The 24,632-nt window shown below is 42.1% G+C and overlaps 2 protein-coding genes across 9 annotated transcripts in view; one reads left to right on the top strand and one right to left on the bottom strand.

Annotated features, from left to right (window-relative positions):
• Window positions 1-24,632, bottom strand: part of LOC146858183 (interferon-inducible GTPase 5-like) — a 300,592-nt gene that overhangs the window by 234,612 nt on the left and 41,348 nt on the right. The window contains exon 1 of one of the 4 annotated variants that reach the window (XM_085648951.1): window positions 418-627. The exons of 1 other annotated variant lie outside the window; for it this stretch is intronic. The gene's annotated coding sequence lies outside the window, so the exon portion shown is untranslated. Of the gene's footprint in view, window positions 1-378; window positions 628-24,632 lie in introns of those variants that run through there. 2 more of the 4 variants (XM_085648949.1, XM_085648948.1) reach the window with 2 other exon arrangements.
• CYP20A1 (cytochrome P450 family 20 subfamily A member 1) overlaps window positions 1,240-24,632 on the top strand; it is a 279,688-nt gene continuing 256,295 nt past the window's right edge. For 4 of the 5 annotated variants that reach the window (XR_014980004.1, XR_014980003.1, XM_085648947.1 and 1 more), the window contains exons 1-4: window positions 1,271-1,909; window positions 14,413-14,462; window positions 14,563-14,729; window positions 18,917-19,062. Coding sequence is in view for 3 of the 5 variants with exons in the window: in XM_085648947.1 (XP_085505073.1) it covers window positions 1,838-1,909; window positions 14,413-14,462; window positions 14,563-14,729; window positions 18,917-19,062 (435 nt within the window). In the remaining 2 variants the exon portion in view is untranslated. Of the gene's footprint in view, window positions 1,910-14,412; window positions 14,463-14,562; window positions 14,730-18,916; window positions 19,063-24,632 lie in introns of all 5 variants that reach the window. The other variant, XM_085648945.1, reaches the window with a different exon arrangement.

Raw genomic sequence — 24,632 nt, 5'->3', positions numbered from 1 at the left:
TTCATTCTTTCTGAAATGCTTGCTTCCTTACCGATTTGTTCCCTAAGACAAGTAGTATTTGTAAGACTGAATTTAAAAATTTAAGCTACAGTTTGCTTGTTTGTGTATTCATTGTAAAGATACTTTATGCTGACTAGATGTTCTTTGTTTTATACAAAACGTCAACTATATAACCCGTAAACCAGTTCTAGTTTAAGGCTCTACACCAAGTAGGCAACTACCCCTTTGACTGTCCAGATAATAAGTCACTAATGCGTGTCTTTTGCTAAAGTATACACGGTTTGATTCATTCAGAAAACCAAAAACCTTTGCGGGCAAAATATTCTCATTGGCACTTCTGGCACCGCCTACTGACCACGTGCAGGTGGCCCGCCTCACCTGAACGTGAACTTCAGACGTCCAGACACCCTGCTATACCTGCTGCGCACTGCACACCCAGCTCTCTTTAGTTATGTTGTGTGGCTTTCTCTGGCACTGGGTGGCGACGTTCTACGGTTCTTCCCCCGTTAGCAGTTGCGTATGCTTGCAGCACAGTCCTTCCAAATTTCACTGTACTTTACCATAAACGGAAAATCTTTGCAGACTCAAAACGAGCCCACTATAAACAAAGTCGCCATCTTGGAACGTGGATCTGGTATCTAGATGTGCCAGAATTTCGATAAGAATAATTAAACAGAAACAAAAAAAATAGCATATTTCTGTTTTTTCGAAAACAGAACAGTAGAAAATTCATCTCTAATAGAAGCTACTCTAACTGCAGTGGTGCATTAAAATGTTTTCTATTTGATTGTACTAGTTCTATAATAATTTATGGACCGTGCATTGTGCTTTGATTCAAATAGTACTTCCAAATTTGACAGGGCAAGCCGGGCGCTGTCCCTACTCTATAGGCGGTCGAGTCGCGGCCATCTTGGAATTGTTGTGCGTGTCGTTCACTAACCAGAAGAGATACTGTTTCTAATTGTGAATATTTCAATAAATACATTAGACGTTTATTGTATAAATGATTATATCCAACAATTTGGGGGAAAAGGCATCCGTTCAAAATATAATAGTTAATTTACGCTTATTTCCCTCGGATGGTCAACTGAATATTACATGATAGAAAATAACAAACAATTGTCTTTATTACTCGGCAAAGAAACAAATATGGTACTGTCTCTGTGCTTCAGAATAATCAGCCTAACTGTCGTGGGTTACCTTTGCTATCGTTGTCTCCTTTCTACACATATCATGTTCACTGTGTGGCTTTCAGGGTGCTTGATTGCTTTAGTCTGTCCCATTCTTGCTTCTGCCACGCCGAAGTTTTCAATACTGCCGGACAAAGTTTTGGGCTAGACCGGGCTCTCCGAGCAATCGAGCACACTGGTGGACGTGGAGTGTAGGTCCTGCAGCTGGAGCGGGTGGATTGTGCGTGCATACGATACTCTGCCCAGTCGTGGAGATTGTCCATCGAAGCTAGGCTGGTGTAGAGAGTAGCATGCTCCTGGTGATTCTTGGGCAGAGACAGGGTATCTTGGAGTTGGAGTGACCGTTCTTTTACTGCAGTGTCCGTGCTTACTGGGACACCTGGACAGGCAGGGCTAACATTTGTGTTAATAAGGTGCACTCCGTGCTGTACAGGAAGTAGTACAGTTGGGGTGCTGAGGCATAGTCCGTGTTCTTCAGGTACGCAAAGAGAGGTTGGGCTCCTTAGTCGCATGAAGAGGTGTAACTTCAATTAAAGAAAGGGTTGCCAGAGGCACAGAGAGGAGCACTTATGATTTGGGCTGCTAGGGCAAAGGGGAAGATTTTCTTTTAATTAAACAGGCTGCTACGGAAGAAAAAGTGAACCGATATGTTGGACTTTGTGATTTTTGCTATCACGTTCCTTCTGATCTTGGTGGGAGCTGTGCTGTACCTCTACCCTGTGAGTATGAAAGGAGTACCAAAGCGTTGAAAGTGGGGTAAAGGCGGACCTCTGATGTATTTGGTGATTAGCATGTATGTATGTCTGCATATGGCTATTCATTTTTAACTTTACCTAATGTACTGTCGCTTTAACTGGCTTATTGTAGCTAAAATGTTACTCCAGCAGGTTTGTGCTCGAAACTGTTCATTTAAATTGAAAGATGGCTTTTTAAATCCAGTTTCTTGACGTCTAAAAGTAGCAATTCAGTCAAGGCAGCGCACCACAGAAATGTACTCCACCAAAGTATGTTGCAAAATCTGAGGCAGGTGCGCATCACAGGAGAATAGAACAAACTCTATTTGTTGCATACCTCAATTCATAGCAAACTTCTAGTCTCCCCCTCCCCTCTCCTCGCCAAGAGCTGATCTGGCTGCCCAGAAGCATACCCAGCCTTATCGTGGCGTGTAAACCATAACAATGCCTGCCACATCAACCTTACCCGCTCACCAGCAACAACTTGCATAAAAAACTCATTGCAAGCCTGACTCACGCGTGCAGCTCTTCACCACACACACCAAAAACCCATGTTCTAAGTGTGGGACTGGGAGCCTGCCCACTGACTCCTGCCCCCCCCCCCCAAGAGACATGTCACTAAGCCTGCAAAAAGTCCCTCATACCCCTACCAATTAATCACTAGTACTTTCCGTACCTATGCCCAAACCAATTACCTATCAACAGTACCAGGACTGCACCACTGTGCCCGAAAGGCCCAGTTTTGAATTCAGAAAGGCCCTGTTTTGGCTTCAGAAAATGGATATTTGCCTTAAGCCAGTGGAACGTACACAGCTCAACTGCCCTACACACATGCTAATCTTGCCCCTACTTTAGTCAACCTGAATAACTGTTTTGTGTTTGTTGCCAGTTAACCCCAGTGTTTGTTACCAGTTAACTAATGAATATTTGCTGGTTGTTGTCAGCCACCTAGTATCTTTCAGCATAGCACTTCTCAACTGACAATTTCACATTCAGTCCATTACATATTTAGTAAATGTTTCTTGCTGGATTCATAATTTACCTAAAACTTATTTCAAGAGATCAGCAAGCCTTGCCGGATGATCAGACCTACGTTCCTCGGTTCATACAGTAGTGAGTTGTTTCCTCCATTCTGAACATAATAATGGGCTGGGCTTCACTAGAGACTTCATCTTTATGAACCTATACCTCCCACCTCCATTTAGAGATACTATAAATCTTCATAATAACACATGGTGTGAGCAGAGCTAGTAGGCAACTGATTTTCAGTTTTAACAGAGGACTTACATTTGGAGAGGCAATCAAAGAAGTGCTTACTGTATTTTTGAGGAAATAATTATTGTTGAAAACAAACACAATATATATCTACTGGAAAATAACAGCATCAAATGTGTCCTCATAGACTCCAGTATCGACTCCTTGTCACTTCTTGAATAATCCAGTGCATTCTTGAACCTCGAGTCTTGATTAATATCAACTGAACAAATCCGGCTAACAAACATGAAAGCATTAATTGGTAGCAGGAAAGGCGAGGACTATAACATGCAGTCTTTTATAAAGTATATTAATTTCCCCTTTTTGTTGCCTTTTTATAATAACTGCACCTAAGCGGACACCTGCAATGTGTCCACCATGCACTTACTGACCCACCCCTTCTTGTACTTTCCTTATACTGCCCCAAAGTATTTATTTACTGTATTATGTTTTGCTATTGTGCTGCAAATTGAAAGAATCAAGAGTTCAACACTATAAAATCCTAGATTAAGGATATGTGACAAGAAAATACATGTTTTCCCTGGTCATCTGATGACAGTGAAGGCTTTAGATTGCCTGTTCAGTCTGCCATGACATTGCAACCTCAGCCGGTATGATGACTATTGGTGCTGTTACTGGGGATAGGCATCCTTATCCCCAATTGCAGATGAAGAAACTTGAGAAATCCAAGTGACTGTACTGCAGGTACCGGAGGCCGAGTGTAGAATAAAATACAGGCAGGATCTCAAGTGAAGCAGATAAAATGAAAGATTTGTTGAGGGGCATTTTTTGGGAGGACAGGGTTCAAATCCTGTGTTGAGGTTCTTCAGACTTTAACAACTCAGAGTCTGGGATGTAGTCCATTTTCAGTTAAAAGTCTGTTCTTTCCTCAAATAGAGGACACATCTCTGTCTTGGCTTACGGGGAACTGTGGGAATGGTTGCCATTGTTTTTTTAAGCTCTCAGTTAAATTATTGACCCTGGAACCAAATCCATACTTGCCAAAGGCTTCTTATATATTCTCCTCTTTGTGCTTACATAATTGACAGTTAACCTGCCCTGCATTTATTTCCAACCTGTGATTAGTTTCCATTAAAATCAATGATTCTAAACCTGTGGTATAAGGTTGTCTGCGACTATTTAGATAATTAAATAATATTAGCACTATATATATATATATCTCCAAAACTGTAAACCACCTCTCATCTGCCGCTCTCAGCACGACGGGTGCACAGTACACGGAGGAAGTTCCGTGGCAAATCTTCAACAGCGTAGTCACAGGACATACAAAACTGCGCACATTTGTATGTCCTGTGACTACACTGTTGAAAAAAAAATATATATATAGTGCTAATATTATTTATTATACATATATATAATGATAAAATTGGAAATTTTAAGATGCTTTGTAAGTGTGAAGGAATTTGAAATTGCAGGTTAAAAATGTAGTTGGTATCCTTAGCTTGATTCTTGAGAGGCACCAAGTACAGCAATGAGAAGATTGGTGGCCTCAATTGAAGCACTGGCATGTCCTAACAAAAGAGGCAAAGTGATAGACTAGAGTTTAAAAATAAAACCACATATTTTCAAAATTCCAAACTTCCCATTGAAATTAAAATATTGAAATTTGTGTATTTTTTGTTTGTGAGTTAAAATATGAAGTAATTTGTAAATGTTTTGATATATATATATATATGTCTGATTTTCTGTATGTTGTTTTGAAGGTCGAATAGTAGAAATAGCTTAGGTCTGGGTCCCTGGCATCAGTGGGGGCCCACAGATGTCAAAAGGTTACGAGACCCTGACTTAGATGTTGTCCCTAACAGTTATGGAAAGGGATTGTTATTTCAGTTTGCATCATAGTTCATCTCAATTAGTAAAAGAAGTACAGGAACTTAATTCTACATCGAAGTCGGCCTTTGTATGGGAGTAGAAAAAGAAAATCAAGAGCCTGAATCACCGCTTGTATTGCTTAAAATCCAGTTGAATTTCTTCAGTTCACCCATCCTTAGTGCATCCCTCTAATTTCCTAACCCGATCCATTTTTGTTACCCATGATTCAAACGAGGGAGAGATCGGGGACTTCCACTTTTGGAGAGTTAGTGTCTTCGCAATCAAAGTCCCAATATAGACATACTGTTACTGTCTCAGTCTGAGACTGCAATCCTGGATCGAAAGCCCAAATCCCGACCCTCTAGGTCTAGGTCAATGTGGACGCGTACCTTTTCACTAATAAAAGCAAAGACTTTAATCTAAAAGGTGAGTAGTGTTGGACAAAAAAACAGTTTGCGACCAGTCACCTTGTGTATGCCCACATCGGAAACATTCAGCAGATGAGGCTGGGAACATTTGCTGCAAGCGATGTGAGGTGTAATAAAAGTGCCTACTTAGAATAGAGAGCCATTCACTTAAAATTCGCCCCTCGAACAGCCTTGTCGACCATAAGATTATACTGATCCCAAGAAGCCAAGTCAAATTTACCCTCTGTGTATTGTGAGATCAAAGTGAATGCTACAAGGGCAACCGACTCGTTCATGTATAAATATAGTATCCAAAACCAATTGCCCAGCCCCGTAAGCTTTTTTGTGAAGTGAGCTCTGCTGATGTGGTCTTTGACCAGACTGGATGCCCTAGTGTAGGTGCGTTAAATAGTTGCAAAGTTGGAAGTAGGATAAGGCAAAGGGCGAAATATTCACGTTTTCCGCAGCTACCTGATCCCAGGATTTAATCTACTTGGCTAGCAAGACTAAACTATAGTAATCTGCCTCTTCCCATTTCTTGATAATATTCTGACTCAGGGGTATTGCCTTAGAGACCACACTCTCTCAGAGGCACATGAGGATGTATCAAGGGAAACTGATATTCTTCTTTCTTCTTGGAGGCATGCAAGGACATTATAACGCAATCGCTTTGGGAGCTTTGGAATTAAAAAAAAAAAAAAAAAGCTCAGAACTGGACGTCTTACTCGTTGCAAATAAAAACAATTAAATGGACTGTTTTAAGAAGCAGCTCGATTGAGCTAGGCGAAAAATGCGGCTTGATAAAACTTCCTCAGGCGAGGGAGAGCCAAGCCACCATCTTCGACAGAGAGCTCAGTATGGGGCTTCTTCCCTTGCCACAAGAAGTAACACAACATTTGGTTGGCTTCAATAAAAAAAGATTGCCAAACTGTGATCAAGATATAAAAAAAAAAACCAAAAAACAAGAGAAGGATCGACATTTTAATAAGCGCTACCTGTCCTACAATGGATAGTAGTAGATTATGCAAATTAGTTAATTTTGAATGCGCCTTATTAAGCGTGGGGATGTAGTTCAACTTGTATAGGTCTAAAAAGTTGTAGGAGACAAAAAACCTAAGTACCTTATAGGGCAGAGGTTCTCGAACTTTTGGATGCCGAGACCCCCCTGTCAACATTTTCAGGTGTAAGGACCCCCTCACGAGAAAAATTTCTAAACCTGTAGCCAGGGCTACTAAAATTATGAGGCAGATGAGGACCAAATTACGCGACAGGCTTGACTAAATTGTGTGGGAAGAAAATGTAAATAATGTTATGTTATGCCGCGTATTTTGGGATAGCATTGCTTAATTATTTTGACATTTTTTACACACAGTAACACTGACGTAAGATTTCACCCCATCAGTACCAGTTTATAACCAAAATACAGCAATTAACATCAAAAAGATATCTAGTCAACCTTTGTGACTGGCATTCCACTCTGCAAGAATACGTGCTGCCACATTAGACGCTCTCTTGGCCCTGGCCGGAAGCAGCAGAAGTCCCTTAAAACCCTGGCGGTCTTGTGCAGAGTTAAGCAGTTTACCCATGCCGCTTTTCTCTCACCCCCTCCCTTCCATCCCTCTTCTCTTATCTCCCAACCCTGGATCCCTCTCTCACTTTGCAGCCCATTTTCTTTCACCCCTGTTCACAACTTCTGAACTCTCCCCATGCAAACTCTCACTTCACCTTTAATCACCTCTTGCCATTCTATCTTTTCACTGCCTTCATCTCTAACAGACTCTCGCATTTATCTCATAGCCTCTCTGGCCCGTCACCTAATGTGCCCCTCAGCACTTCTCAACTCTCCCCATGCAAACTCTCACTTCACCTTTAATCACATCTTGCCATTCTATCTTTTCACTGCCTTCATCTCTAACAGACTCTCGCATTTATCTCATGGCCTCTCTGGCCCGTCACCTCCTGTGCCCCTCAGCACTTCTCATTCACCTCAAGTCTCTCCATTCAAATGTTTGTCTATTTGTATCTTACACCTCTCCAGTCCCCCATTCATCTTTCACATCTCCCCTTTATTCTTCCACACCTTCTTGAACCAACGTCCCTCTCCCCTGTTACCTCAGCACCAGTGCCTAATTTGAGCAGGTGGTTTTCGGTGCTCCTCACTGGCACCTAACTGTGCACACTGGCACTATGACAGACTTCCACATAGTGGCTCTGTCTGTGTAATTTAGAGATGAGCAGATAAACTCCTGACACCCATGCCATTCTTATAGCTTTGGGGGCTTGAAATAGTCTGAATAGTCACACTTGTACAAGTGTTATGATTGGTAGTTGCATAGGTATTGTCATTGGCCGCACAGGCAAGGCATTGGGTGGGTGGTTGAAGTTGCAGTGGCCTACTGGTGAGGGCCCTGGCATACGTTTTTATTACAAATTAACACTGCTCAGCACCCACCCCAGTACTCCCTCTCTTCCCCTATCGCTGCTGTCCCTCACCCAGGTTGCATCAAATTATCTTTTTAGGTCACAGATCATCTCTCAGGTATCTTCTCATACAGTTTAACAGTAGCCCTCACCTTTCGCTCACACTCACTTCCTGCGTTTATATATGAATTTGGGTGCGCATGTAAGTGCAGAGTGGGATGAATTAATGCATGGTTAGTGATGGGCTTGTTTGAGTGAGTTGCAGATTTAGCAAGAAGTGGACAGGTGAGTGAAGTGTCATAGGAGTGCAGGGTGAGTTGTGTGCTCGTGTGACTGCAGGGAGAGGTATAGGGTGAACAGCGCAAGTGCATTGTGAGTGCAGAGTGATCACTGTGAGTGCAGAGTGAGCGGGTGAATGGTCATCAGTGTGAGTGCATTGTGATCGCTGTGAGTGCAGGGTGAGCGTGAAAGTGAAGGGCGAGAATAAGGAGTGAGTTGTGTGAATGCAGGGTGCATTCCCAGACACTTGAAGTAACTCAGCATGTTATTGACAGCGGCATAGGGCTTAAGATATAAGTTAAACTATTGCTATTATGGAATTAATCAGGGCTCGAGGGTGGAGGAAATAAATAATATGCTGATCCTGCAATAAACTTTCAGTCCTATGGTTAGGGTTGCCAGCTCATTATTTTGATAGCCCAGACGGGACAAAAATAAGCAGTCACCTAAACCGTATTTTCAGCATTTATCTGTGCATACTTAGAACAGCAAATAGAAATCACTTTTAATTGTGTTCTAGGGCTAACTCAATGATCCATGACTGATAATTGAAGAGAACAAAGACAGAAAAGTCACATAGCAAATGAATACATACTTTTTTATTAATAACTCTATTTAGTGTCAAGAGGAGGTATTTGCAGGCTCTTTAAACAACACACGGCAGGCATTTTTCTTTTGGCAACCTTACTTTATATTCCTTTTCATGAAATGCATTATCCAATTATTCCAGGACTTTATCTACATCTAAATCTGCATATTCATCAAACTCCAGCTCTGGTCCAGAAAGCACAACAAGTTTTGGTCCCAGAGCAGGAGTGGGCAAAAAGCCTAGATTCATGGCTCTGCCAATGCCGCAGGTTAACAAACTGTTCCCTAAGCCTACATACTCAGTGCTTTAAAATTTTTACAACTTCAGCACATCCACATTACCAAATTGTCACGAGCTGGAGTGCCGAGATGCAAAGGTACTTGTATATAATGTTGTTATAAGATACATTATTCTTCTAATTGAAACTGGCAAAAGTGAAAAACAATTTGTGTACAGAAAAAAACCTTTGAAGATTTAAAAAAAAAAAAAAAAAAAAAGTTGAAAACCTTTCTCTTCTAGCTGTTACCCTAGTCTGTGTCTCCTTTTCCCAAGTACGCGCCGGGACACTCTGTCGAGTATCTGCGCGCGAAATAAATTCATATAACATAACATGAATGTTTTTTCTGTTATTGGTTAATTTAATTTGTTGTTGAACTGTGGCATTCTTAACTTCCAGGAGTTGTATTCACAACTGCGTGTGATAGAACTGTTTAAATGTAAGGAATAGGCAGAGTGGGGGCCCAGGGGGTGCTGGAACCAGAAAAAACTAAGCCTCGGTAACCAGTTTACAAAGGCATGTAAATATGCAAATGGTCTTTAACGACCTGTCAAAAACTCTGGCGTGCCGGAAGTATAAGACTTCAGACACTGCCCAGCCGAGCCCACAGCTGCAGCAGCCCGGGCTGAAACACACGACGGGGAGGAGGGGGGCTGAAGCCCTTGTAGTTCTATGGGCCTGGGAATGTGCGACCCCCTTTGTATCACTCCACGCCCCCCCGGGGGTCGCGCCCCACAGTTTGAAGACCCCTGTTATAGGGTGATAGCACCCGATATCGGAAAAAGATTGTAGTTTAGTAAAAGTATTTTGCACGTTACTGGCTGTGCCTGCTAAATAAAGAATAATGTCATCAGCAAACAGTTTTAATTTCAGAGCACCACGGAGCGGAGGCCGAATCTCGGGGTCTTGTCCGAGGGCCGCTGCCAAAGGTTCCACAAAGAGAGCAAAGAGCACCGGCGACATAGGGCAGCCTTGTCTTATACCCCTAGAAATAGGGATAAGTCCTGCGGCTTGGGAATTTATCTTAATTTTGGCCTTAGCCTTAGCCAATAGGTTATTCAACAACCTAACCAAGTTAGAAGGGAATCCAAAGCGCAGTAAAATCGCGAACAGGACCTCCCACTGTACGTGATCAAAAGCCTTCTCGGCATTGAGCATAATTATAGTGGCTTCGATCTTATTGGTTGCATAGTAGTCGACTGCTTGAGCAAGAACGTTTGTGTTCACTGACATTGATCGCCTGAGAAAAAATCTAATTTGGTGACCATGTACTAATGATGACGCAGCTGGGGCTTGTGGTAGCATCATGATTTTAGCGAAGTGTTTATAATCGTAATTTAAGAGGCTGATTGGGCGATACGAATCTGGTTGTTCAGGTAGTTAGTCTTTTTTGAGAAAGTTGACGATGACTGCGTCCGTGAACCCCTTAAAGATTTCCCATCCATCAAGGATTTTGTTAAAAAGTATGACGAGAAAATTCACCGACTGTGCTGTGAAATTTGGGTGGCAGGCCATCATTGTCACATGCTTTGTCATTAGGCAGAAGTTTAATAGCTTCTTTAATCTCCTTACACTTAATGGGAGCCCCGACCCTATCTCAAAGTTCGCTATTCAATGAGGGAAGTTTTAGCAGGTGCAAGACCGCTTCAATCGAGCTAGATGGTAGAAGCATAGAGATCTGTGCAATGATCCAAAAACACCCTGCCAATCTACTCGATGTCCGTTACAATACAATTCTGTTTAAGATCAAAGATTGTTTTAATGGCTCCCTGGTTGCATTTTTTTTTAAACTGACCACGCCACAAAGCGCCCCACATGCTTGCTCTCTTCATAAAATCGCTGAAAACAAGACCACTGATTGACTAATTCCCTGGAAGGGGGGAGGGTGGAATTACCATGTGAGCCCCAGGCAGTGAGGGAACTCGAGGGGGTGAAGGAGACATTGTGGAGGAGGAGTAGGGCAGGGGATGGGTTTCAAGCGATAATCGGATTGCAAAATTCCAAGCAGCTATAGTACTATGAGCAGATGCACTATTACATAAATCCAGAAATTTTTGGGGTATAGCACAATTGGGACAGATTAGCCAGGGACAGGCCAGCTGGAAATTTAGGGTCTACTGCCTTAGGGCTTGATATGAACATATAGGCAGCTAATGCGTAGACATCACTATGACCATCCCATGAATAACAATGGAGGACATTAGTGTTGTTTCCTGGAACACCAATGGAATCAATAATCATAGTAAGTTTATATGTATTCTTTCATGGCTTAACTCAGCCGGCACCCAAATAATATTACTCCAATAGACGCATTTGAAGGCTTCTGCTAAACAACCAATTACTCCCAAGTTTGTGTCCCAGGCATCCGCAGCAGCTGGGGGGGTGGCCATTCTTCTAATCCATAATTATAACGGCAAAGTTCTATGGGTGGTGTGAGATCCCAATGCTAGGTGGATTTAGGTTAGTTTGCAGCCTTGCAATCAAACTATTCATCTATTCAGGTTTTATGGGACTGAAGAGGATGAGGTAACTACGTTAGAAGAAGTTTACAATGTACTGGCCCCGCATACAGGTCTAATATGAATCGGAGGGTATTTCGCTCGTCATCCAGGATGAAAAACACTATTTCTCTCGCAAAAATAAACTTCAGAATAAGCCAAAATCAGCTCGGTTTCTGGCCCATTTGGGACGGGATCTTGCTTTGGTTGATCCCTGGCGAGCTGACCACCCTAGGGGATGAGAGTATACTTGTCTTTCAAAACGCTTCAATTCTGCTTCTCACATCAATTATTTTTTTAGTCTCACATAGTTGGGGAAGAGCTAGATCAGGTATACTCTCGCAACCATTTTATGACCACTCCGCGCCTTTTTTAGACCTCAAAGGGGTGGTCCAGCTGAGGTGCGACCAAGGTGGTCACTAGACAAATCCCTATTAACGGAGGAGGGATGGATCACAACTATGTGAGTGGCACTGGAGGAATTCCTTCAGAGAAATGTGGTTTCGGCCTCTAGTTTTTCTATTTGGGGGGGCATTTAAAGCCTTCATTCAGGGGGTAGCAATTTCTTGTTTAGCCCAAATTAATAAAGCAAGACAGGAAGAAATTGCTGCCCTGCAACAAGATCTGAAGCTAGCTCGCAGGGAGGACCTCAGATTACACACTGCAGAATCCAACGCCAGTATGGCGTTGGCAAGACTGCAACTTAAAGATTTATTTTCCTCCAGGGATTTAGTCCATGGACATGGATAACCCTATATTAGAACAGCAGAAACCAATATGCTGATGCCCCACATTAAAAATCCCTCATTTAATGGCAAGGATAAACACCTGAACAATTATTTTAAGTATTCGCATGATATATGATTACTGCATCTTTTATTCTGTTCCAGTTTTCTGGAAGGCACCCCACATTTTCTGGGTTTTGTTTCATCACTTATTTTCTTTATTTATGTATAGCCATAACAAGATCTTCTTTATCTAATCAAATAGTGAGAGACATTAGACATTCATACTGTTGGTTAATATGGATGCAAGTGAAATAGGTAAGTGTCAGTGACTAAAATAAAATTGGAAATATTTATTTGTTGCTGCAAGACTAAACTTTAAAAGGTCTGTGCAGTTTAGCACCAGGCACATTTATTAGTTCCTATCCCAAAAATATTCTCTCACCATAAGTTTTTGCGCAAACTCCTATTCTTACCCTAAATGTAAACTGATTCAAACCTCACACTGACTGGAGTCTATTTGGCAGAGTATGCACCCTGTCCAACCAGGAACCACAATCGTAGTCGGGGTATGAAAAACAGGAGGTCAGAAGCAAAAAGACTGGCCAAACCATGCCTAAAGATGCCAGGTCTAACAGAGTCCTACACACAAACCTAACCTTAAATCTAACCGGTTCTCTAACCTACCATAGCCTTTAGCATAATGATACATTCTACCATGAACCTCTCCTTATCCTAACCCTCAAATCTATCCTTGTACATAAATACAGCCGTAAAAATTCACACAGCTTTGTCTACCCTAATCCTAAAATGCGGACATCTTTGATAATACAAAAAGATTCAAATGTTTAAGGATATTTTCATAATTATTCAAGCTATCAATTCTTAATTTACACTTTTCATCATTCTCAGTTCTGTTTAGTGTATTTTCATTATAATGCTGGATTACTAACGATTTCCTTCAATATCTAGAGCCCATGTTGAGCTAGTCGTCATTGATTTCCTTGCAGTCCTGTCCATAGTTTTGCTTGACTATGGAGCTCAAGGTCTTGACGAAGCAAAACTGAGTTGAGGACATTCATGGGCTACTGGATATGGCTTGGCAAGAGGTTGTCTTTGAGGCCCCTTAGAGCTGTACCTAAAAGTCTCCTCTTATGGAGCCTTGGTAGGTGTCTGGTGCATGGCTCGTTTGATGCTGCTTGATGGCCTGTGCATTCTGGCCTTCAACTCTTGTTGTCGAATGAGCTCCTAAGGCTGCTGCATGCCGGTAATTCCAGCAGAGCAGTCTTTGAAAAGAAATTTCATTGTGCTGGGCTCTGGAACCAGCTAGATCCTTAAATGACCTTTACTCCCCTAAGTTTCCATCTTGCATTTGACCTTTTCATAAGCCAAGATTTATTGTACATCTCCATTTGTGGCTAGGAGGCCATTGAAAGAGCTGTAAAGTGGCAGGAAATGACAAGAATGATGATTCAACTTCTGGGAACAAACACTTTTTTAAAACATTTAACTGAGAATTGAGCGGTCCAGAAACCAATGGTAAAGCACAATCTCATATGATAATAATGATCCAGTGATGTTTGTACGTTTTATTTATCACGCTATACTATTAATAAGAATAACACAATACGCTAGTTGCTTCAGGAATCTTATTTTGTGTGGTCGCCTGTACCAATCTATCTCCCAATAATCAACTGCATTCCCTAGTGCTAATGACCTCTATCCTTACCTTTGATACTACTGTCAGCAAACTTATCACAGACAGCTTGTCTTTAACAAAATACTCTTCCCACTCATGTAAGGAAATAGCCACCACCTAAACATGCCTCCTTTGTACTCCTCTGCAGGCATCAGAAACTGCCATGTTGATGCAATATGAAATATTAAAATATATATATATATGTTCCTCCGAATGTGCTGATACTATTGTATTAGAACATATGACTTTCCCAGACTGTTTTTTCCACAAAAAGGCCATAAAAGCATAAAGCCGAGAGGCGGAAGGTTTTCTCTCTTCGATTGATATGTGCATTTCATACTAAAAAGTACTTGTGTTTGAGGAAATCCTCCTGCAAGTTAGATGCTCTCAATAGTGGAGGAGAGTGAGAACAGCTCACGGTCTTAAGACTCCACACAATGTTCTACTGGGAAACGGGCATTTCCTGATTTGTATCTAATATTTTTTCTTTCCCCTCTCTTCCATAGGCCTCCAGGCAGTCTTCAGGTATTCCTGGCCTGACACCAACAGATGAGAAGTAAGTCCACCCAGAACGTGCCCCATCAGCAGTCCACTTAGTCTTTAGTATGAGTCTTAAAACGCTGTTTTCAAATTGTTTTTGTTCCTTATTACCACAGAGATGGAAACCTGCAGGACATTGTGAGCTGCGGCAGTCTGCACGAATTCCTCGTGAACCTGCATGAGAAGTTTGGGCCGGTGGCGTCGTTTTGGTTTGGACGGCGCCTGGTGGTCAGCCTGGGGTCCCTCGATCTTTTTCGGCAGCACATCAACCCCAACCGGACCTGTAAGTGTTGCTGTTAGCCTTATAAATTCCCTGGTCTCTTTCTTTCAGGAGGTCGAGCAATTGTATTGTTTTCCACCAGGACGAGTGTGTAGGATGCTTGTCATTCACAAAATGCAGACTCTTGTTCCTCTGTTTCGTAGCATAGTGATTTGCATCTCACTGGATAGCGGTGCCTTTTTACTGCAGGTCTTCAGGCTTTTCCAATACAGTAGTCCATATTCTTGTTTCTTGGATAGCACCTTTTCCCTCGCGGACATCAGGTGTAGACGCAAGATTTGGGTGTTTGAGTAGTTCCACCTCACGCAAGTGCCTGGATACCTCTGGGGTGATTAGTGGCACTATAAGTCTCTGATTGATTGACTGAATGACAGGGATTGTTGTAAAAAAAAAAAAAACATGGTGGGGAGGGTTATAAAATGAAGTACTTTCCCCACCTGGTTTATAAAAGGCGCAGAGGAGAATGCATGAAACAGACCCTTGCCTTTTCATTGTATTAAAAGTGCTCTCTATGCTGTATCTGCCCTGTGGAGTCTGTCGTTTTAACGGGATCTGGGGCCGCCAGTCATTGACCTTGCCGTCGGCTCTAGCGGGGACACGCAGAAAGTAATGTATATACATGTTTAGATTACAATAGGAATTTTATGTATTAGTAACATGTTAAGGTTAGACAAGTAACCTCGTGTATCGATCAAGGGATCCGGACTTTCTGCGTAATTGTACATAATGTAAATTAATAGCAATGTTTTAATTATGTAATAAATACGGCCGGGGGGAGGGGGGGTTACTCCCCTTAATCCAAAAGAGTGTGGTCTGAAATACTTGCCTTGGAGGAGGGAGGGAGTCCTCATCCAAGGGCGGTCTTGGGTTTTAATGAAGAAGGGACTTAGGCAGTACCAGGCCATGTAGAGAATATCCCCGCGTTAGAGATATTGGTCGATTAGGCATCTCGGCTGAAGTCAACCAGGCTCCGGCTGACCCAGGTAAAATACTCTGCGATGCACGGGCTAGCTTCTTGAAGGTTTAGGGTCTTTCGATGGAACCTGGATTCAAAGGTTCTGGTGTGCCTTCAGACCAGCATGCACTGCAGCATGTGGGAAAGTGCTGCTGACGAGAGGATGCAAGTACGACGAGGAGACTGAGATATGTACCTTCAGCTCGGTTCTCTCACACATTGATGCTATAGCTCAGGAGCAGATCAATAGGCTCTTGGCTTAGGTGTCCAGCAGATAGGGGCCCCCAATTACACATTTCATCAGGAAAATGTATTTCCACAGGAGTGGACAGGATTTTTAAATCGGGACCATGATATATTAGAGAAGCAAATATGTTACATTGCAATCCCGTCGCGAGGCACAGAAGCCCTCGCACACATGCCAACAGCTGGGAGACTCGATTTTTTTAAGACACAATTGGCTTTATTTTACCCATCTCCCCAATACAATTGCCTTTGATCTAATGTATGTCAGTGGGGAAAATCCAGTCTCACGATTTTTCTTTCTAAATCTCCCACTTGACTGTAAAATGTTGGCATTTATGTGGGAAGTTACGGGGTAGAGGAAAAGTGGCATGGAGGGCTGGCAGGGAGGCCTGTTATTCTGTCATGACACTGGCCTGTAGTTTTAGGTGAAATAAGATTGCCGTCTGTGGAGCTCTCCCAGCATTACTCTGATAGGTGCCTCTAATTTCAAGATGCCTCCCATACACTAGCCATGCAGTCTCTGGCATCTTTTGACAATCCCTTGGGGCACCTGCACTTTAAACACAAGCAAGCTCAGAGCATCTTTTCTTCTAACTTTATCTTGACTCGATGTGCCTGACAAAAAATGTCACAATGAAGTCTCCTCCAAGGAGAACCATAAAATATTGATTAAACCCCTAGTGTGATGTTAGTCTGTGTCTTCTTTTACTAGTCCTCCCATCGAACTCGTGGGAGGAAAGTGGTGCAAGGCCTTAACATTAGCATGGCTGGAAACTATGAAGTGGACATCAGAAGGAATGGTGTTCCACTCATAGTTGTGCATTGTATTCTAGTATTGCCTGCCTTGGGAACGAGGTTTATCCCAGTCTTTGCATGTGTGCAAAAAATACAACCAGTTTGAAGACAAATCGGGACTACAGGTAATGACTTCCAGGCTCAGTTAATCTGTTGCCGTCCGTTCCTACTTTTAGCCCTAAATCCATAGTCTCCAAGTTTTCCAATGGATTTCCACTCTATTAGGCACTTTCTCATGGTGCTGCATCTAGCTATATTATAAGATAGCCTCCATTATCCTCCTTTTATCACCCCAAATGCTCCTAGTAGCCCCATCGTCCAGAAAATCTCCCATTGTTGTTATGACCACCCTTTTTGTACATTACTTTGCAACTTGGTATTATGTCAACAACATTGGTATTGCACGTTTGTATTACCTCCTAGGTGTCTCTCTGAAACCAGTTCTGTGTTTTTTCATTGACCCTAATGATTGCTGAAAGGAATTCTATTCTAAGATTTATGTGATGATGTAGCTATTCAGTGATACAGTTAGTCATGAGTCTGACTAGCGTAAAGCACTAACGTCGTGTATGAAGTATGTTTTTGTACCGCAGTAAGCATGCTGTAGGACTTGCCATCTACCTCATTGAACTAAGGAGAGGTTGTCCATTTCCAGGTCGGTTGTGTTGGGAGGCCCCTCCATTGAGATAGATCCTTAATGTCTAAAGAACGTGTTCCAGTCTGTGAGGAGGGAATGTTTGAGGAAATCCATGCCTTGTTGGGACTGCATTACTTTGCCAACAAGGTGACTTTGCTACTTTGTTGTTACCGTGTGCACTCGGTTGCACTGTCCCAAAATGTTTTCTTACGTTGAATTTTTGTTTGTCAGGAGCGTGTTGTACCGATGTGGAGAACATCAATTTGCTAATGTATCTGAACTTGGTGATATAACGTTTATAAAACAATATAGGATGATCTAAATAACATGTTCTGTAAGGGATAATTTTGTGAGGAATAGGGTGCCCTATAATGGCAGCAGCTGTTTGCCACCTAGATAGCTAAATTGGCATGTATCTACAAAGGTATTTGCAGAGATTTATTTCCATAGTGCCTATTTTTGATGCATTATTTTTCTTGCAATGTAAACTGTGCCAAATTTCCATAGCATGCAGAGTTTTGAAACATGAGTTTTGCATAGGAAAAAAATAGCACACCCTTAGTAAAGGTCTGTCTGTCTTGTCTAGGCTACTGGGGCACACATTAAAACATTACATAATAGATCCATTTGTTTATTGCTTTTCAGTTTTACTGTACGTTACAATTTCTATAGAAATTGCATTACGAGTAGTTATTTTTACATCAGAAAACATGAAGTTTGCTGTACGTTACACTAGTGTTTAAATGATATAGTCTTTTTGCTACTGGGCACGCCACCAACCCTGTCACAAGAGGAAAATTGCACCCGGACAACATATTAAGCACTAACATGCAGTGAAGCCTTACACCTTCTATTATGGTATAAAGGACCTCGATTCACCACTGTGTCTAGCAGGACGGATGCAGTCAGTTCAGTGCATTCACAGCCCTTTCAGTGAGCAATATTACCTCATAACAGTCACGGGGGCCTCCACCATTCACCCAGGTCTTGTATCTGAGACTCTCTCCTTAATTTGATATTATATCTGTATTTGTTTCAGTTTCCACAGTAATTGTGACCTGTAACAACATTGCATACATCGATCTCATTGCCCATCTATAGATCAAGACACAACGTCTTAACCCGGCCCTTTACCTTGATTTTCTGTTGATTTCATATTTCGGACACACTCATTCAGTACCCAGCCCTAGCTCGACCTCACTTGCTTCTTATGGTTTGATATAAAAATTACCTAAATTATCTAACTTTTCATTTCATCATCAACAGTCTCAAGGTGTATTATTTTATTACTTACTGTTTGAATGTTTCGAAACAGGCTCTTCCACCTTTTGCTCAATTGTTCCATACTTCAGTGTTTGTACCGCCACCTCCTGCCCCCATCTACCCTGATATGGCTGTTTGTACCGTTGCCCGACCTCTAACCATAATGTCGACCCTCTTGCATGCGTCCGACATCTCTGCTTTTCTTGTCTCCAGTTGCCCAGTTTGTGTCAGGTTAGCGAAAGGGATTGAGAGATTGTACAACCTTGAATGACGCGTTTGTCGCCTTCCTTTCAGCGGACCCTTTTGAAATGATGCTAAAGTCCTTGTTGGGCTACCAGTCCGGAGCCATTGGGGAAGCTGGTGAAAGTCATGTGCGGAAGAAGCTGTATGAAAGTGGCGTGAGCAGGTCTTTGCAAAGCAACTTTGGCATTATCTTGAAGGTAAATCCACAGTAGTGTAAGTCTCACCCCTTTCGGATCCACAAAGTTCTTTTCTGCTTTATTTCTCAGCTTTTGAGACATCTTTCCCCTTTTGGAAATGTAATCACAGAACTGCTTTTGGCCTATTATGTACTTGTATGGCGCTTGTGTCTGGTACATGTCAGTTAAAACTGGATCTTTTTGCTGTATTAAGTGGATTCGAAAGCTAAATAAAACAGAAACCAATAATTATATATACATTAAGAAATGGAAGTAAGACATACATTCTTATGCAAATACTTCTGCTGAGTGTTTCTTATATGTCATTTCAAAGACCGCGCCACTGGCCTTAACCCAAATAGTTTGTAAAGCATTGATGATTTGAACCTGCTTGTGTTAGTGTTATAGCCTCATTTCTAATTTGGTTCAGGGGTCTAAAACTGCTTATTATTAATCAACAGTAATCTGAAACTAAAACTTTTGAATCCTCAGTGTCTCTGGCCTGAGTTTCACCTTTCAACCTTGTCTAGCTCTCCATAGCAGACTATACGCCTGTCTGGGACTAAAATTCCTGTTCTAGACTACACTCCAATCAGGGGCTTCAGTTTGAGCCCTTGTGTCCACAGGCTGCACATGCTGTCCCCTGATCACACCATAAACCACACCAGTCCAGCTGTGCTGACAAAGGCACTGGCTGCATATCACCACCGGCAAGAAGGTGAAATTACTCCTGGGGAGAAGGGATCTGAAAATGGTAGTGAAAGGCAAAAAAGGTGTTGGAATATAGGTTACCACCAAATTTTTAGGTTTTGCCTGACCCAGCGCATGCGCTGGTTTGGCGAGACTTATTGAGAGGGCTCCAAAAAGTGCTACCAGGCCAGCCTGGAGCTACAGTGCATGTGCGCAGGCACGTGCGCCGCGATTACTTTCACTTTAGCGGCCGCACGGCCGCTTTGATGTTCGATCGCGATCACTTTAACTTTCACAGCCACTTTGCATAGCCAATAGGTCTCGCTTTTGGGACCTTATAAGTATTTAGTTATGCAACTGTTGCATGGCTAAACACTTATAAGGTCCCAAGGGCGAGACCTATTTGCTATGCCGATGCTTGTTAGAAGTTGCTAGCAACTGGGGGACTGGAAAAGGAAGAGTTTCAAGGAACAAGGCACAAGTTCAGTGCCCTACACTGGCAGGTGTATGGAAAGTGGCACAGGGACACGCTTTGATAGGAGTGGTCACCAAACAGTGTGGTTTGGGAGACTAGGATGCCGTACCCGTGCCAGCATGAGGTGGTATCTCACATATGCCCAGTAACTTCCTGTTGATAGTAACCAGTTGGGTACCTGTAGGTGAGCCCTTGAGCATCAAGAAGACTGGGGACGAGAGTATTCGAAGACTCTGCTTGACTTTCCAAAGGAGTGGTAAGACTTGTACCTTGCACACATCAATGTGTTGGTGGAACACTTCAACAAGGCCCCTATTTGCACGATAGGAGATTTCCCAGGGTTTCATTGGAGGAATTAGAATCTTCTTTTGCTTTGACATTTGTCCACAGGAAAATTCCACAGAAAGGAGAAGGCTATATCCCCTTCTGTAAGGACATGCTGTCCGCAGTCCCCTTGTTTGATCAGAGTGCAGAGCGGATACGTAGACTCATTCAGGGATGTGGAATTGTATACAATATCTAATTGTTCAAGGGGCAAGATGCGTCAGAAATGTACTACTCCTTATGTAAAGAAAATCAGTCGTCCTATTTGATGCTCTGCAGTGAGGTGACACATTATGAGTTCTTTCTCATTATATCGAAGCTTTATATTGTAGCTTTGATTATGCTAGGGTGAATTTCTGTCAGGCTTTGTACTCTAGCAAGGCTTTCGCTATATCACCATTATTATTATACCTGACTCCCAAAATACAGAGTTTTTATTTATGTGGAATCTTTGAGCACCCAGGATATGCAAAGGCTGCTTTTGAATGGGCTCTGTTTAGGCCTGCGTTCTGATCACCGTGAGGTCTAATTTGTCAGCACTATTATATCAGAGTTCTTGATATATCCTTGTTCTAAACTTACTATTACTTTTTTTAGTTTCTGAGGAAGTGTCTTGTGAAGGACTTGTTCAGAATAATTTCGCAGCATCTCTCAATTTCATAAAATGGTACTGTAAATCCAGATTATATTTGCAGTTCAGTGCCCAAGTACCCATCTGATGATAAACAAGTCTCCTCATGGTGTGCCCTTCTCTATTTGACTACATTGTGCAATTCGGGGACAAGTAAGGACATCCCACTGTACTTCAGTTCCCTTGTTTGCATTTTTTGAGAGCATTTATCAAGCACAGGTTGACCATTTTCCATTTCACAACTAGATGAACTCTGCAAGGCTTTGTGAGTCAAAATGTTATGGGTTCAATTCTAAAAAATAATTTTTGCATTTTAGTTTGGCTTACAATTGCAAACGTTGCAGAATAAGATTTTTGAGAAGCAAATCTACTCACAGGTTCTCAAAGTTGGTCTGAAATGAACCTCATGATAAAATACCCTTTTCAGAGTGGAAAGCGACTGTACCTCCTCCCAAAAAACTGGGGGTTGGGTCTTTTATCTCGAGGAGGCAGATAATCCCCCTCCCCTCGTTCTCAGCCCCCCCCCCCCCGGTAAAAAAAAGTACATTTGTTTTTGATCTGCAGATTTTTTTCTTAAGCAGGTGTGTGTATATACTACCTACTGGCGGTCGCCAGTAGATAGTTATAGTTAGGACCGTGTTTCCATAGGAAATCTCCAAATTCTATTTTGAATAACTTCGGCGCCGGTTGACGAATCTTCGCGAAATTTTCAAAACTAATGGGGCGCTCCGCTCAGCTCCTACCCTGAAAGTCTCGGGGGGGATTCGTCAAGCGGGGGCCGAGAAAAAAGGGGGGTCCCAAAACGCGTTTGCCCCATGCATTTTCCCATAGGACCTTTAGTCGAAGGTACAGCCCGACGGCTGAACAGAATTACTTGAAATTTGGCAGAGAGGTAGTCCTCATGTCAGGGATGTGCCTTTTGCATATATGGAGTCAATCTGTTCAGTAGTTCCTGAGAAAATTGCAGTTAAAGCACATACATATCTATAGCCGCGCACCGTGCGCGCATCCTAACGTGCGCGAGCGTAATTCTGATTGGTGGTTACATGTCAGTCAACGTTCGAATCGGTCGAAATCAGGAAGTGCCGGCCGCCATTTTGTTTGTTTTCAGTGCGAGAGTGAAAAAGGAAGGTGGCGAACGTGAAAAGGGGGCAGGGTATAGAGTTCCTGACCCCTTAGCCTTTGTCAGGGGGTCCCTGAAGGACCCCGAAGGCAGAAAAAAACATTTAAATTTTTTTTTCAAAAAAATCGCGGGGGTGCGCGCACCGTGCACGCACGGTGAAAAACCATTAAAAAAAAAAAAAATTTAATACGTAGTTTATTGTTAAATATATAAAAAAAATAATAATACATACATAACTTAGCATTTAAAAAACCGTACAAATTCACTGAAAAAACCGTAGGTTTCACACACGTTATAGTTAGGAATTGGCATTTAAAAAACCTTGCAAATTCACTTAAAAAACCATAGGTTTCACACATGTTATAGTTAGGTGGATATTTCACTCGTAAAAAAACAATGAAATTCCCCCGTTATAGTTAGTTCAGATAACTATAACTCGCGCGACCGCCACTCTATCACAAGGATGATGTCATCAGTGATGTCATGAGTGATGTCATGAGTGATGCCACTGACCATGTTATGAGTGATGTAATATGTGACGTCGTGAGCAGGATTGCGGGCGTGCGAGTTATAGTTATCTGAACTAAATATAACGGGGGAATTTCATTGGTTTTTTACGAGTGAAATATCCGCCTAACTATAACATGTGTAAAACCTATGGTTTTTTAAGTGAATATGAATATATATATATATCCGCTCTGTTTCTTCAGTTACAAAAGAAATTTCCGCACTCGCGGGACGTTCAAAGAAAGCTTTATTCTTCAATGACCAGCAATAAACGCGTTTCGGCAAACTGCCTTCTTCGGTGTTGATGGCACACCAGAGAAAGCCATGTTTTAAAGACAATGAAACAAAGAAGGAACCAGCGCCGTTGTTCTCACATTCGCGCCATTTTTAAAAGTTCTATATGAACAAGCATTTCATATTGAGCTCATCTTTTACATGAAATCATGCTTATATACCATGATCGTATACATCTTTAAAAACACAATTGTGAATAAACATGATTACGTATCACCATACAATTTATAGTTGTAAAACTAATTTGCAATTATCATTTTGTGTATTACTTCATAACACATTTCATCACCCGTATATCGGTTTTACCATGTAGTGAGTAACTTGGTATATATTATCTATCTCGCCGTGGATTGGCAATTGTCCCTTCCTTGTCACACTCCTGATGCACTTCTTCATTGCAATCTCTTATTAGATCGGGGCTTGTATTAGTTTTCATTCTGATCTCGATAATGTTTAGAAAACACATTCACATAACAGTTCTAGTCTCACTTGTAGGGGTTCCCACCCAGGATCCCAATTCATAATTAACCCAGAAAACAACAAATATCTCAGAATCAGGAGCCTATGTGTACCGCTAACTCCTCTCCACTGTTCAGGCCTCTCGGAAATTTTGTGAGTAAGTCTATTATGTAGCGGGACTCCGCAGAACATACTGGGCAGAACATACAGCACAATATTGCCAAGGGACATTGGGAATACTGGTGAAATATGCCTGGAGCGACTGTGACAAAGCGCTCAGTGAGATCAAGGAGTTAGAAGAGGAGCTGGCTGAAGAGGAAGATAAGAAAAGGATTGAAGATCTAATGGGACAAATAAAGGCAAGATTGCTCAAATATGAACAAAAGATAAAAAATCGGAAACAGGAGAAATTTTCACGTGATGAAAATGACTACTTACAGGGCAGGGTTTTAACTTTTGCCCGTAAATTTGACGGTTCCAGAAAGGAGCTGAGTTTAAGATCTAAACAAATGCCGCAAAGAGTGGAAACCTCGGAGTCGGATCTTACAGAGAACGAATCAGGTGATGAACTAACAGGAAGATTAATGGAAGGGAGGAGAACCTTGACTCCTTTTCACAACGAGTTTCAAATCATTCGTCAGTCTTGGCTACGGGGGGCAAGAACAAACCACCGGAAGGAGGCGTAGAAGAACTCGACGAGCCGGGGGTGGCAGGAAGAGGAAGAGCACCCGGATGGGCGAATCGCAAGAAATCATCCAAAAGACAGTAGATACCACAAATCTAACAGTGGTTAATTTAACGGGAAAAACCCTTACGGATACTGAAATTAAAGGATTAAGCCTAGGATTGACTTTTTGTCTGAGCAACCACCTGGAATACACACAAACTAGGATTGATCTCTTTAGCTTTGTGCGCAAATTAAAACTGCTTAAATATTTTAAATTGAGATCGAATATGAAAGATCCTATGAGAGTAACATCAAGGTTGACTGCGACGGACATGCTTACTGGAAAAGATCTGCCAGCAATTGAACTCTTGGAAGATCTCCGATTAGAAATGGAAGAGAATTTAACAACTAATGATGATAT

The sequence above is a fragment of the Triturus cristatus genome, chromosome 3_2 (assembly GCF_964204655.1).
Source record: "Triturus cristatus chromosome 3_2, aTriCri1.1, whole genome shotgun sequence".
Lineage (NCBI taxonomy): Eukaryota > Metazoa > Chordata > Amphibia > Caudata > Salamandridae > Triturus > Triturus cristatus.
Note: the sequence above shows the minus strand (reverse complement) of the source record. Positions and strands in the feature narration are given on the sequence as shown.